A 15,608-nucleotide genomic window follows, 5' to 3' on the forward strand; every position below is an offset into this window, starting at 1 on the left:
GCCAGGGTGGTGCCAACTGTAGCTGTCAGGAAAGCTCCTTCTCAGAAAAAAAAGAAACTTGAGCTAAGATGAAGTTGACAGAAAAGAAATGCCCACGCTAAGATAAAAGCATTCTGCATAGAAGGAAAAGAAAGAATACTGTATCTTAGGTAGACAGTTGCAGCCACTTTTTGATGGCTCATTCTGTAGTACTGCCCACCTGTGCTCAAAAGACCTAACACATACGTGAGAGTAACTAAGGCAGCTGATGGTACCATGAGGAATGCCATAAGCATGCTTATTTGAAATTGGTATAATTTCAGTTTTTGACTACTTCCCGTTCTTCTCTTTTTCATAATAAGAAGAAACATAGTTAGGGTTCATTCCAATCTCTCTGTGCCATTTTCTGTGTTAATACAGTATGGATAAAAAGATAGACATGTATTGCCTTCCAGAGTTACTATAGCATGCTTTTAGAACACACCTGAGTGAAATGTTGAACTGGAAAGTATTTCTCCATTCTAAGATCATACTTACAATCAGGGCTGAATGGAATGGTTTACCATGTCAGTAGGGGGAATGTCTTGGATACTCTTTGTTGCTGTGCTAAGACACCATGACCAAGACAACTAATAGAAGAAAGAGTTTATTGTGGGTGAGTTGATGATCATCATGGTGAGGAGCATGGTAGCAGGCAGGCAGGCATGTCGCCAAAGCAGAACCTGGGAGCTTATATATGATCTCAAGCTGGAGGAGTGAGGGAGGACAGAGAGACAGAGAGACAGAGAGACAGAGAGACATAGGGAGAGAGAGGGAGAGAAAGACAGAGGGAGAGAGAGAGAGACAGAGGGAGAGAGGGAGAGGGAGAGGGAGAGGGAGAGGGAGAGGGAGAGGGAGAGGGAGAGGGAGAGGGAGAGGGAGAGGGAGAGGGAGAGAAGGAAAGAAAGACAGAGGGAGAGAGACAGAAAGAGACAGAGGGAGAGAGGGAGACAGAGAGAGAGGGAGACAGAGAGAGACAGAGGGAGAAATGGAGAGGGAGACAGAGGGAGAGAGGGAGGGGGAGAGAGAGACAGAGGGAGAAAGGGAGAGAGAGAGACAGAGGAAGAGAGACAGGAGACAGAGGGAGAGAAACACAGAGGGAGAGAGACAGAGGGAGAGAGAGACAGAGGGAGAAAAGGAGAGAGAGGGAGAGAAAGACAGAGGAAGAGGGACAAAGAGAGACAGAGGGAGAGAGAGGGAAAGGGAGAGAAAACTAGGAACGATATTGGTTTTTGAAAGCTTAAATCCCAATCCTAGTGATACAACTTCTTCAACAAAGCCATACCTTCTTAAACAGTTTCACCATCTGGAGACTAATCACTCAGATATATGAGCCTGTGGGGGGCTATTCTCGCTCAAACCACAACAGGACACTTTGGAGATCATCTTTGAAGCATTAACCATTTCTTTTATCCCTTCTTTATAGGGCTTATACCCCTAGAAGGAAGATGGCTGAACTCAACACTCATGTGAACGTCAAAGAGAAGGTAAGGTCTTACTGTATGTTAACTCTCAGAAACTGCAGACTAGTTAATATAATCCCTGCTGGTAAAAACTTGATTATAATGGAAAAAGGGAAAAATGGTTTGCAGAGATGCATAGAAAGTCTGTTGCATTGATATAATATCTGTGGAATGTGTGATAAGCACAATACATCTATTTTCTCATTTTTACCATAATTTCCATGATGCAGAGGCAGAAACTGAACAACAGCACAGGTGAGCCATGTGGCTTGGTTCACATAGCACGTAGGCAGCATCTAAGAACTTGAGTGTGCGACTGCTTCTCCAACCATCTTGTGGTAGTTTCAGGTGGCCTTTTAGGTCCTTCAACCTTGAGAGTTCATGATACAGAACTCCCCCTACCCTTACCCCTACCCCTACTCCTACCCCTACCCCTCCTCCTCCCCCTTCCATCTTTATCATTTGTTATGAACTGATCAACATTCGCATCCCTTACCAGTCTGGAAAGCTTATTTGACTTTCTGTCAATATCATTCTCTTGCCATCTGTGTATTAATAAATACATTGTAGTATTGAGTCCTAACGGCCTTGAATCATATAGCCCATGGAGATAAACCTACCCAACCTGCTCCATGGCAACAGAGACTAAGGGACTCATACATGCTCATGAGAGCCTGGCCAGGAACCTCTGTCAGCCCTGACTCCTTCTCTAGAGGTATCCCAGACTCACTGGACTGCCATGTACTTGACTGTGGGTATTTTCTCCTCATTGCTTTCTTTGTATCCCTACCATACTAAAAACATAGAATGCATGCTGAGAGGAATGATATTTGTGAAGTCCTTGCAGTTTTCTTCCTAACTGGATGCCAGTGCTAATGACACTAAGCACCCAGGTGAAGCACCTGTTCATTTAGGGTGGAGAAGCCAAAATAAATACAGTAACATATAAATGAGCACAGCCATTTCAGACCAGGACAGCAGCTTTGACAACACATCAGGTGTGTTTTGGTGGGATGGAGGTAGAGAGGTGACTATTTTACATGAGGATGTCCCAAGAGCTCTTTGAGAGGTCATGTGAGAACTGAAAGAAAGTTGATGGGATAGAAACAACCAGGTAAAGATCTGAGAGTAGAGAATCCTGTATTTAAAAAAAGCAAAAGTACGTGCTTCAAATGCACAGAGGGAATGTGTTTGGAAAACCAGTAGCCATCGTGGACCTGAGGGTGATGGGCAGAGGGAATGGAAACAAAGGCCAGAGGGTGCCACTTCACCTCAGCCATTAACCTTCAGGGAATCAGGTGGAATGGAGGACTCCATGTACCTGGATGGAAACGGTTTAGTCTTCTAATATAAAGGTCCATTTTATCATCAGTCACATCGAGGAGAAATTAACAATTCCTTCAAGCATGCAATGTGAAAACCCCACAGTAGCAAGACTGTGACTCACATCACTGGAAGCCATAATGTGTTCCCAGCATCCTGGTGTGTAACTTGTCCGTCATCATTTCAAAACAACTGCCATTCTACACCCTGATGATAGATTGTGCTATCTGAGGTGTTGATAGAGATGTTGCAGGGGATAGTGTAGCATGCTTTGTTTTCTTTTGTTTCTTGTTATTGGTATTGGCCTTTATCTCAATAGGAGCTATTTCCTTTGTAATGATACATATTGTCTGTCATGAATGTTAGCACATTGTCCTGAGAAGGACCTCAGGCCTCACTAGACTGCTGAAGGTGTTTGTGTGCCAACAGGTTTCAACCATGTTAGAGCTGTGTAGGGCTCTCTTCCACAGGCAGAGGCCAGCTAACAGGAAGATGCAGGCAGGAGCGTGGATCGGTTGGACATGTTTTCAGGCAACTGTAATCCATGCTTATATGTCTATTCAGTGACATCCTCTTTAATGGGGACATTGAGGCTTGAGGTCACTCTTGACTTTGTCAAAGTTAGACTTTGCCGTGTCTGGTTCTGAAGCCCACTCCCTTTTCCCTGTTTCTCAGAGTTCCCACCAGTGAACAGAAAACCACAAGCGCTACCAAAGGAGACCAGAAAAATAAAACTTAATGTAGAATTTCTTTGTAGTTTTGTGTGGTGTCTTAATCGATGTAGAATCTCTATCCATTATATTCTCATGTATTCCACAGGTTATTTTAATATTCAGATGTTTTAGCATATTGATCATTGAATAAACAATAGCAGAAAGCTGCAGCTCCTTGATAATGAGCCTTCATAGAGTCCCTTTATTTAAATGAGAATTTATGCTCCCCAGTTTGAAAGGCTGGGGTGGACTTCCTAGTACTGGCCACAGACTGGCTCCTTTTCAGTCATCTGTTGGTAGATGGATGCAGCCTTCTCCAGTCAAGCTACAGAATGTAAAGCCCTCTACAGAACCAGATCTATAGCAAATGGTCCCCGCAGAGTGCAGCTGGTGGTCAGAACACCACCGGAGGCCGAGCAGGCAGGATTAGGTTGTCTTATGCAGAAGAGAGGAGACAAGCTGGTCTGTGTGGGCACACAGCATGGAGGGTCAGCATGAAGGTGCCATCTGTTAGCTCGGGCGTCAGAACAGTGACTGTCCAGGGCTGTGGGGTGTCCACTCGAGGAGGGATAAGAACAGTGGGTGTTTTGCTACTCCACTTGAATAACTCATCAAAATGTTGGCATCATTTTGGGAAAGGGCACTGTTTGGGTTGTAAATGTTGTGAATCTGCATGACAGTGAGAGCAAAGCCTGCTAACTCAATTAGTGAATTCCACCCTCCCTGTCAAAAGTTAATAGACTTCTCAACTCCATCAAATAAGCCAGAATAAACAACAGAAATTCTGATCATATATAGTTTCAGTTTGATTTATTTCAGTATACTTATTTCCTTTAGTTATTAGCTTGTGTGGCCTTTTATGATTAGTTTGTTTCTCAATCTGTCACACAAGGCAATGGCGTTTCAGTTTTGAATATTAAGAGTAATAATAACTGTCTTGGTCTTAAGTTACAAGCTTTTGTAGATTAATGAGAAGATTTCTAGTGGTGTTGATACATTATCTAGTCAACAACTGTGGAATTTTTTTTTAAAAAGAAAGTCTCATGTTAGGAGCTGGCTCAGGAGACAGCTCAGTCAGTACAGGGCTTGCTGGGCAAGCATGAGGATCTGAGGTGGAATAGCACTCATTTCAAAGGCAGGTTTGGTGACCAAGCTTGTTACCACAGCAGTGGGAAGGCAGAAACCAGTAAATCCCTGGAACTTACTGGCCAGCCTCACCAAATCACTGAACTCCAGGGCCACTGAGAGACAGCCCCCCAAAAAACAAGATAGAAGCCCTTGAGAAATGACAACACACAGGGTGGGCCACTGGCTTGTGCATACACATGCACACACACACACACACACACACACACATGCACATCTACAAAACAAATAAATTCACAAACAAGGAAACAACTAACTTTTCTGTTGTAAAGCAAGATTTAACAGGATGAGATCTTTGTCCATCTCTCGTGACCCAACAGGGTGGGTTGAATAGAAGCCAAGTACTTTGAAGAAATAACTCTTGTCTTCTTGCAGTTTTTTTTTTAGTCCAGAAAAGAAGCTAATAATGTTTAATATTCAGGGAAAATAAAACTTGTAATAGATACTTGTGACATTTTATTTCAAAATAACTTCGTAGTGTTGGATTATAACTGTAAGGATTTCAATTGGAAAATAAAAATTCAAATAGTTCTGTTTCCTCAGTATGGCATACATCTTCTTGATCAGTCCTGTCTTCTTTCTTCCTTACTTTCATCTACCCCTGTCTCTTCCCCATGGGGAGACATGTGCCCTTCAGCCCAGCCACTGTGGCCTTGAACATCTTTGCCTCCAACCCATTGCAAAGGCAGGATCCTGTATAAGACATCTTTCTTCAGGACCTGAGCCTCACTCCACTCCCACTCAGGAACACTTTCAGACATCTCTTTCTCTCTCCCTGTGCTTCCTCAAAGGGACTCTGCATCTTTCATCACAGCTTACTGCATGTAACAAGGGCCTTAGTTGTCTGTGTCCCTGTGCTAAGACTAAGGAGTGTGTCTTACATTCTTGGATTTGACCTATAGTTGGCCCCCGAGTTAGAGTTGGGTAAGTGGATGGATAACAGATGAGTGAACACAAGTAGTTGAATAGCTAAGTTCTTTAGACTTATGAAATCCCATTTATGAAATGTTAGCAAATCTCCAGGCTTCTTGAAAAAAAAAAAACCGGTATGGAGGTTAATGGAAATGTCAGCTCATTTTCTCATATCCATTGCTATTAAAGCATGCTTTAAATTGCTTCTAGAAATGGGAGCTTAGTTGGGTTGCTTGGGTTGACTACATGTGCTTCTGCAGGAAAGAATCAGCTTTAGAAGGTGGTGAGCAAGCACTGTGGTCCCTGGCAAGTCATGATAACAAATGAGGTTGCTAGGTAGTAACTGCTCACGGAATAGATCCCCAAAGCAAGCCTGATTGAAGATGGACAGCAGAAGAAAATGTTTGGTCAACCAAAAGTCTTGTGGTTGGAAGTAACTGTTCACTGGCATTTTCTCATTTTTTTATCTTGTTAAAGATTTGGTTTTATTATTTTTAATTATATGTAGGTGTGTGTGTGTGCACATGTGGGTGTGTGCATATGAGTGCATAAAGTAGTTTTCTTTAAAACAAAGTTCAACACCAGAAACTCCATGGATAAATTAGTGGATAGTGACTGTTAAAGTTACTTCCTACTTAATACACTTAGCTATCAAGTGAAATTGATTTATCGAGTTTTAAAATAATGATGAGTAATATGGAAAAATAGATTTTTTTGGTCAGGTTTTTCTCATGTATTACTATCAATCAAATTCAATTTAGTAAGAAAACATGTTGATGGAAGGAAAGGGATCCTTGCCTGTAGAGTTAGCATGTTCCTAGTGCTCAGGCATGATAGGATAAGTCATTCCAGTGATGAATGATTCTGTAGGGGACCCAGTGCCCTTGGGACTGGCCTCAGTAAGGGAGGCTTAGGGAAAACATACGTCTAGAAGGGGAGAACTGTCAGCTACCCAATCACTAGCTCAATAACCTGAAACAAACCATTGAACTCTTCTGGACTTCAGGTTACCAGTAAGCAAGTGAGGCATGGTTGTAAATTATCTCAATAAGTCAAGCTGGAAGCACGCTCAGGTGGAGGGGACTCATCTGGCAGGAGTGAGGTCCCAGGTTTGATCCCCAGCAATTCTATAAAGGATTTGGGTGGGTGGGGGATCATCTGTTTAATTTACAAATAAAAATGGAAAAACTGCCTCTAATTAACATTTCTCTCAGGGTTTAAAAGGAAACTTCCTGTGGAACCAAGAATGGAAGGGGGAAGAAAAGTCCAGATGAGAAAACATAAAAAGTGGACTTGACTTTCAGAATCTGATAGCTCTTGCTGAGCTGCACAAAATATAATTGAGACAAGACAATTCGATGACATGGAAATGGGGAACAGCCCAGTCTATAATATCATTGCCGAGAGACCATTTATTGTGAATAGCTTTTAGAGCTGTTCAAGTTATTGAGGTAAATTGGATTGTAAACAATAACCATACAGAGTCATTAAAATGAAAAGGAAGAAGAGTCTCTTGTCGACACTGCATGCAAGGAAGTATTGTCACCATTTCTGCAGGTCACTGAGATACAAAGTGTTCACGGTGGTGACCAAGTTTCCATCCACAACAGTTGGATGGATAATTTATTGTCTCATAATAAGCATTCCCCATTTTACTTTTTTTCCTGTAACTCTTGGTCTGTGTTTTACAAAGTACTGAAAATATAACTCAGATTTTTATTTGGAGTGGAGGGTAGGCAGAAAAAGTAAAAAAAAAAATTGATTAAAGAGATTTTAGGAGATCAGAGAATGACAGTATGCACTGTGCCTCATCTTTAGAGCATTAACCTATTTCACAAAGAAACCTTTTCTTAGGCTTGGGGATGAGTTTTAATGGCATATACTTGTTACAAAGAACAACCATGCAAGCTTCTGGGGGGAAAACCTTCATTTTATAATTTTTCACAAGAGTTTAGTTTAGTCCAACGCTTGGATTCAGAGAGCAAGAACACCAGCTGCACAGCTTTTAGATTTCACTGTGGGACTCGTTCTTGTCATCATTTTCTCATAGGAAAGGGTCATTAAATTTCCCTTTCAAAGAAAGGAGAAACACTGACAATAGTTATTGCCTAATGCTTATGTACAGAACTGCTGTTATTGTTGCTTGGCAACTAGAGGAGATTTGACAAGGAGTCTAAAGGAACTGAATGAATAAATGGGACTGTCAGCATCAGTTTCAGGGGATAAGAAGAAATCCACTATTGCGGGATTAGCATCACATTGCTTTGTCCAAGCTACATGCCCGGAATACACAATGCTGCTTCTGTTTCTCCTACCCCCAGCCCCGTCTTCTAGCCTTTCACTGTAACCCCTTTTGTACTATGGCTGAGGGATGAGTAGGAGACAGATGCTTAATGCTGAACAATATGAGAGCATGTCAAAATGAAGTCATTTGGCATCAAGGGAAAGTATCCCCATTAACAATCCCTTGGAGTTTATAGGGAATTCTCCCATAGTCTAGTTATTTCCTACAATGATCCTTCATATTACATGTCCACGTTTTTAAAACTTATTTATTTTATGTGTATCTGTGTTTTGTCTGTGTGTATGACTGTGTGAGGGTGTCAAATACCCTGGAACTGGAGCTACAGACAGCCGTGAGCTGCCATGTGGATTCTGGGAATCAAACTCGGGTTCTCTGGAAGAGCAGCCAGTCCTCTCAACAGCTGAGCCATCTCTCTGGCCCCTAAATGATCCAGTTTTTTTTTTAATTAGGTAATTTCCTCATATACATTTCCAATGCTATACTAAAAGTCCCCCATACCCTCTCCCCCACTCCCCTACCCACCCACTCCCACTTTTTGGCCCTGGCGTTCCCCTGTACTGGGGGCATATAAAGTTTGCATGTCCAATGGGCCTCTCTTTCCAGTGATGGCCGACTAGGCCATCTTTTGATACATATGCAGCTAGAGTCAAGAGCTCCGGGATACTGGTTAGTTCATAATGTTGTTCCACCTATAGGGTTGCAGATCCCTTTAGCTCCTTGGGTACTTTCTCTAGCTCCTCCATTGGGGGCTCTGTGATCCATCCAATACCTGACTGTGAGCATCCACTTCTGTGTTTGCTAGGCCCCGGCATAGTCTCACAAGAGACAGCTATATCAGGGTCCTTTCAGCAAAATCTTGCTAGTGTATGCAATGGTGTCAGCGTTTGGAAGCTGATTATGGGATGGATCCCCGGATATGGCAGTCTCTAGATGGTCCATCCTTTTGTCTCAGCTACAAACTTTGTCTCTGTAACTCCTTCCATGGGTGTTTTGTTCCCAGTTCTAAGAAGGGGCAACATGTCCACACTTTGGTCTTCGTTCTTCTTGAGTTTCATGTGTTTTGCAAATTGTAACTTATATCTTGGGTATTCTATGTTTCTGGGCTAATATCCACTTATCAGTGAGTATATAACATTTGAGTTCTTTTGTGATTGGTTTACCTCACTCAGGACAATGCCCTCCAGGTCCAACCATTTGCCTAGGAATTGCATAAATTCATTCTTTTTAATAGCTGAGTAGTACTCCATTGTGTAAATGTACCACATTTTCTGTATCCATTCCTCTGTTGAGGGGCATCTGGGTTCTTTCCAGCTTCTGGCTATTATAAATAAGGCTGTTATGAACATAGTGGAGCATGTGTCCTTCTTACCGGTTGGGACATCTTCTGGATATATGCCCAGGAGAGGTGTTGCTGGATCCTCCGGTAGTACTATGTCCAATTTTCTGAGGAACTGCCAGACTGATTTCCAGAGTGGTTGTACAAGCTTGCAATCCCACCAACAATGGAGGAGTGTTCCTCTTTCTCTACATCCTCACCAGCATCTGCTGTCACCTGAATTTTTGATCTTAGCCATTCTGACTGGTGTGAGATGGAATCTCAGGGTTGTTTTGATTTGCATTTCTCTGATGATTAAGGATGTTGAACATTTTTTCAGGTGCTTCTCAGCCATTCGGTATTCCTCAAGTGAAAATTCTTGCCGGGCGTGGTGGCGCACGCCTTTAATCCCAGCACTCGGGAGGCAGAGGCAGTCGGATTTCTGAGTTCGAGGCCAGCCTGGTCTACAAAGTGAGTTCCAGGACAGCCAGGGCTACACAGAGAAACCCTGTCTCGAAAAACCAAAAAAAAAAAAAAAAAAAAAAAAAGAAAATTCTTTGTTTAACTCTGAGCCCCATTTTTTAATGAGATTATTTGATTTTCTGGAGTCCACCTTCTTGAGTTCTTTATATATATATATGATATTATTCCCCTATCTGATTTAGGATAGGTAAAGATCCTTTCCCAATCTGTTGGTGGCCTTTTTGTCTTATTGATGGTGTCTTTTGCCTTACAGAAGCTTTGCAGTTTTATGAGGTCCCATTTGTCAATTCTCAATCTTACAGCACAAGCCATTGCTGTTCTATTCAGGAATTTTTCCCCTGTGTCAATATCTTCGAGGCTTTCCCCCACTTTCTCCTCTATAAGTTTCAGTGTCTCTAGTTTTATGTGGAGCTCCTTGATCCACTTAGATTTGACCTTAGTACAAGGAGATAGGAATGGATAAATTCACATTCTTCTACATGATAACCACCAGTTGTGCCAGCACCATTTGTTGAAAATGCTGTCTTTTTTCCACCGGATGGTTTTAGCTCCCTTGTCGAAGATCAAGTGACCATAGGTGTGTGGGTTCATTTCTGGGTCTTCAATTCTATTCCATTGGTCTACTTGTCTGTCGCTATACCAGTACCATGCAGTTTTTATCACAATTGCTCTGTAGTAAAGCTTTAGGTTAGGCATGGTGATTCCACCAGAGGTTCTTTTATCCTTTAGAAGAGTTTTTGCTATCCTAGGTTTTTTGTTATTCCAGATGAATTTGCAGATTGCTCTTTCTAATTCGTTGAAGAATTGAGTTGGAATTTTGATGGGGATTGCATTGAATCTGTAGATTGCTTTTGGCAAGATAGCCATTCAACATTGTACTTGAAGTCCTAGCAAGAGCAATTTGACAACAAAAGGAGATCAAGGGGATACAAATTGGAAAAGAAGAAGTCAAAATATCACTTTTTGCAGATGATATGATAGTATATATAAGTGACCCTAAAAATTCCACCAAAGGACTCCTAAACCTGATAAACAGCTTTGGTGAAGTAGCAGGATATAAAATTAACTCAAACAAGTTAATGGCCTTTCTCTGCACAAAGAATAAACAGGCTGAGAAAGAAATTAGGGAAACAACACCCTTCTCAATAGTCACAAATAATATAAAATACCTTGGCGTGACTCTAACTAAGGAAGTGAAAGATCTGTATGATAAGAACTTCACGTCTCTGAAGAAAGAAATTAAAGAAGATCTCAGAAGATGGAAAGATCTCCCATGCTCATGGATTGGCAGGATCAACATTGTAAAAATGATCCAGTTTTATAGATAAAACTTTACAAGGCATCATAGATGATTTCTTCTCTTCTGACCTTGCACACTTTTGTCGAGATAGATTTGGTGGGTAGACAGACTGGTTGATCTAGCACGTAACAGTAAACTCACATATATTATTACTATTTCATAGTCAGCTATTTCTCCACAACTTGGTAACAATCTGCTTATCAATAGTATACATTTTTTACCTTGCTTGTGTACTTGATACTTTATATAACAGTAATGCTACATACAGATTTTACCCCGCTCCTGGTATTAGTTAATCAAAATTTGGTTTAATAATTTAGTCAAGATCCTATCATGGTGATTGTAGGTAAATATAAGTAGAGACAAGTCCTAGGAAGGCAGGAGGTGGGGTTTATGTAGTCCCTGGACTGGAGGTGGAGGGTAGTGCTTTTAAATGGTAAGTGTGAGAATAGGCAGATGCAGTTAGGAACAGCCTTCAGATGTCATGATATCTTTGAAAAGAGGGAGAAAAAAGGAAAAATCCAGAAAAATCTCCAACTTGTATTGCAATGGTAAGAAAGTTTCATCAGGCCAATGGGGCAGGAGCACATACCAACACTGCTAATTGTCCCCCTCTGCGTGGCCTGGCAGCATCTGGAGGAGCAATTCATGAGATGAGTCCTACATGTCTCTGCTATCACTCAACTCTGCCTCCTACAACAGCACTCAATTACATTTAAAAAAACATAAAAAGGAAATTGAGATACATATTTTGGAATTTTATAATATGATTAAAGCACGAGGGTTTTTTCCTAGAAAAAAATGAATAAAAAGTTTAAAAATCACTGCTCTGAAATAATTAGTAAATTAAAATACAGACTCTAAGCATCTGGTGAGATAGAGCAGTTGATGAAGGGAAAAGACCTGAATTCAATCCTCAGAACACATTTTAAAAGCCAAGCATGGTGGTGTGACCTTGTGTCCTGTTGCTGGAGAGACAAGGGTAGGCAGATCCCTCCGACTCAGTGGTCAGCCAGCCCAGCCTGCTTGTCAAACTCCAGGCCAATGAAGGATCCTGTCTCAAAAATGTGGATACCACCTGAGGACTAGTGACTAAGATTGTCCTCTGACCTCCTCACATATGTGTCCACAAATGTGTGCACCTACACACACACACACACACACACACACACACACACATGTAGCTGGGCATCGAGTATGGAGGTCTTTTCAACTTTTAGAGCAAGTCATCATTTGATAACCTTCTCCCCTGACTCTGTTTCTAACCACATTTACAGTAAGGAGATCCATTTTCTCCCACTGAAAAGTCCAGTCCTTGCTCCATTATGTCAGCCCTCTTGGTTTGCTGTCTTCTTTCACCACATGAGTTAATTCACTACCCTGTAGGACTACCAGAGCCCTAACTCCAGTAGATGAACTGGGGTCTCAGGCATTGTAGAAGACAAAGACAGAGCACCAGACCACAGAGTGAGCACTGGCCTCAGTCTCCAGAGTACCGCCTCTATTTATGTAAAATGGAGCGCACAAACTCCCATTTCCTGTAAAATGCAGGGATTTCACAAAACCATCTATGGTGCATTTGTAACCCAAATTTCTCATGCCTCTGTCTCTGGAACTCTTCAGAACTCTGCTTCTCAGCCTTTGAAGATAATTATCAGCAAAAGTCATTGAAATGATGATTGGTGATCAATTATATAACAATAGGTTTTTTATTGTAAAACACTTAACACAACGTTTTCCCTCATGTAATCATAAGTGCACATAGTGTTAACCACAGGTACAGTGTCTCTGGATACCGTCAAGTATAAATAAACGTTATCTCTGTCTCTACCTATTCCCTGCCTGAACAGTCCCTGGAAACCACAAGATTGTCCTCTATGTTTAGGAGTTTAGTTCCATGAATAATATTCCATGTAAGTGGAGTGGGACTACATTGGTCCTGTGGCTGGCTCAGGAGTATCACGTCCTTCACACTGACCCGTGTTGTCATGCTGTTCCACAGCATTTTCTTTCTATTACAACTACATAATGTTTCTCTGTGAGTAAAACCTCTATGTGTATGTACTCATCGGCCACTAATGGAGACATTTCCTGTTTTCTTTAAATACTTACAGCTCAGATGTAACTTGACTTATTGAAGGCTGAATGTACAAAGTCATTTCACCTTTTCCTTCTTTCTTTCTTTCTTTCTTTCTTTCTTTCTTTCTTTCTTTCTTTCTTTCTTTCTTTCTCCTTTTTGACTAGTCTTTAGAGGAAAACCAAACAAACAGAAAATTGTAAGAAAAATAAGATCTGGTCAGTTAAATAATCACTTTAACTGATATTTAAGAGTGTGCCTTTTATAAATTGGTCCACCCTTGTAAATAAAAGAGAAAGTATATTCCTGGTTTCCATGGAGTTTTAAGGTCTGTTTCCTCCACACCACAATGAAGAAATATCCAAAGCTAATATACTTTAGAGATTAAGTTAACTCTCTTATGCTGCTATTGACCAAAGGGTAATTAGCTCTTTTTTTCCTAGTATTGATTAAAGGGTTCTAAGTGACTTGTACCCTTTTTTATAGTTCTTTTATCTGGGAAGTTCTGTGAATGAGAAAAGAAAAAAGAAAAAAAAAAGGAAAACTACATTAAGAGTGAATGTAAATAATTACCATTTTCCCCCAAGTGGAGACTTTAAACTACAAAGAAAATGAGGAAAGACTTCACTGAATGTTCTCTTAGAAAGGAGATAAATTAAAAGAATCTCGCTTTTCTGCTGTGATTAAGGTACCCAAACAAAAATCGCCTATCGATATAGCATTGATTTTTTTCTTCAGTAATAAGCCTAACTATAGAATTCATCAGAGATGCTAGCCAGACAGAATATTTTTCTAAACCCTAATACTATATAGGTGTGGCCAGCTGGACAGAAATAACTTCTGGTGGACTGAGGGACTCAGCTACTTTCAAATTATCTGCAAGTCTAATTGGTAATTCTGGAGGTATTAGAGGAAGAGACAAACATAGTGATTAAAAATCAAACAACTCAAAGCATGACTATTGGGTGTTCATGCCACTGCGTGATGTGTGCCATCCATAAACCTTGTTATAACGTGGTCACATTACCCGTCTGACATGAAAAAAAAAATCAAACAACTCAAGCATACACCAAATATATATGTTTGTTTCTTTATTGTGTTTCTCAATGTAAATTAGAGGGACTGTTGCCATTAACAACCATCATATATATGGCCTTTTGCTTTTGTTGTCTATGCCCTTTCAGGCAGATTGTATTCAGAAATGATGGCTACAACAGTATCACCCATATTAAGAGTAAGAATCTTAGAAGGAGACAGGCTCTTACAGCAGGCTGACTAGTACAATTAAGAAGCAAGTTTCTTCCAAAATGAGGTCATTCTGCCTCTTCCTTCATAGTTGGGGTACCTGCATGGAGCACTGGGCTGCTCTGGAAACAGTCTATCCTAAGGTCACCGTGCTGTGAGGAAGACCAGGCGAGCCCATCAGGACCCCATGGAGTGCTCTGCCTGACTCTCGGTCTCTCTGCCACCATCCTTCTGCATGAGTGACCCACAGCACACTCATCCATCAGACTCCTCCCAAGCCCATCTCCACACAGTCAAGGTCCTAGATACATTCTTCTCAGCAGTCATGTACCAGTAGGTAACTAGAATGCCTTTTGCAAGAGAGGGCTCACCCGAGCTGGACATGTAACTCAGTTAGTAGACAGCATGTCTAATATGTGCAGAGCCTGGGGTCCAATCCACAGAACCACGTAATGTAGACATAGTGACACACAACTGTAATCTGAGTCCTTGGAGGATGGAGACAGGAGGATCAGAAACTCAGAGTCATAGTGAATGGAAGCCAGTGATTGAGACTCTCTCAGAGAGGGGGTAGGGGGAGAAAGAGAACCCATACCCTCTTGAGCAGTTTTACTTTACAAAAGCCATATTGTGGAAATAATGATCTTGCATAAATAGTGGAGAGGTGTGGAAGAATTACAGTATATTCCAAGTGGTTTGAGAGGTGACCAACTGTCCCTAAGAACTCTCTCCTGTGCCACCATTCTTTTTTTTTTCCTGCTCCCTCTCCCTCACTAAAAGAAATGAAAATGTTTTGTTGTCTGAAAACCAGAGAAATACTGAGGACTGAGATTAGTTTAAGGGAAGATGAAAGTGGGAAGATGGAGAGTTCCAGGAGACAAGACAAGACACAGACGTGTGCTCAAAGGATAGAAGGCCCAGGCTCCTTGGAGCATCAAGTGTGTAAAGGGGTGGAATTTCAGAGACAAAGGCATGGGCCAAACTTCCATTTGGCCCATGGAAGTCTGTAACTTCCATTATACCTCAAATTCATGATTCTTAATTCAGGATGCTCATCAGAAGCATGGTGGAAACGTCAGTGCCGAGCCACCCATCATACGATTGCTTCCCCCTTCTTGTTCCTTGTATCTAAACAGAGACCAGTTGCTTCTTCACACGTGTAGTCATTCCCTACACTGCTTATATTGGTCCATTTTCTTGCCCAGGCTACTGTATTAGAATCCTAGCTGGCATCCACTTGATCTCCTAGAGCTCATACAGAAGAAGATCGAATGACCTTAAATGCACAAATATCATAGTCCTCCCCTG

At 41.4% G+C, this 15,608-nt stretch overlaps 1 protein-coding gene and 1 non-coding gene across 9 annotated transcripts in view; both read left to right on the plus strand.

The window, feature by feature from the left end:
• The window catches only part of Spats2l (spermatogenesis associated serine rich 2 like), a 179,999-nt gene that overhangs the window by 80,856 nt on the left and 83,535 nt on the right, over positions 1 to 15,608 (plus strand). For all 8 annotated transcript variants that reach the window (XM_029481286.2, XM_029481241.2, XM_021157675.2 and 5 more), the window contains one exon: positions 1,445 to 1,505. In XM_029481286.2, coding sequence (XP_029337146.1) covers positions 1,445 to 1,505 — 61 coding nt within the window. The remainder of the gene's footprint in view (positions 1 to 1,444; positions 1,506 to 15,608) is intronic.
• LOC115032537 (small nucleolar RNA U13) lies at positions 13,993 to 14,092 on the plus strand. The gene has a single exon (XR_003838192.1). It is a non-coding gene; the product is annotated as a small nucleolar RNA U13 (small nucleolar RNA).

Source organism: Mus caroli, unplaced genomic scaffold (genome assembly GCF_978045245.1).
Source record: "Mus caroli unplaced genomic scaffold, Mus_caroli_1 scaffold_1, whole genome shotgun sequence".
Classification (NCBI taxonomy): Eukaryota; Metazoa; Chordata; class Mammalia; order Rodentia; family Muridae; genus Mus; species Mus caroli.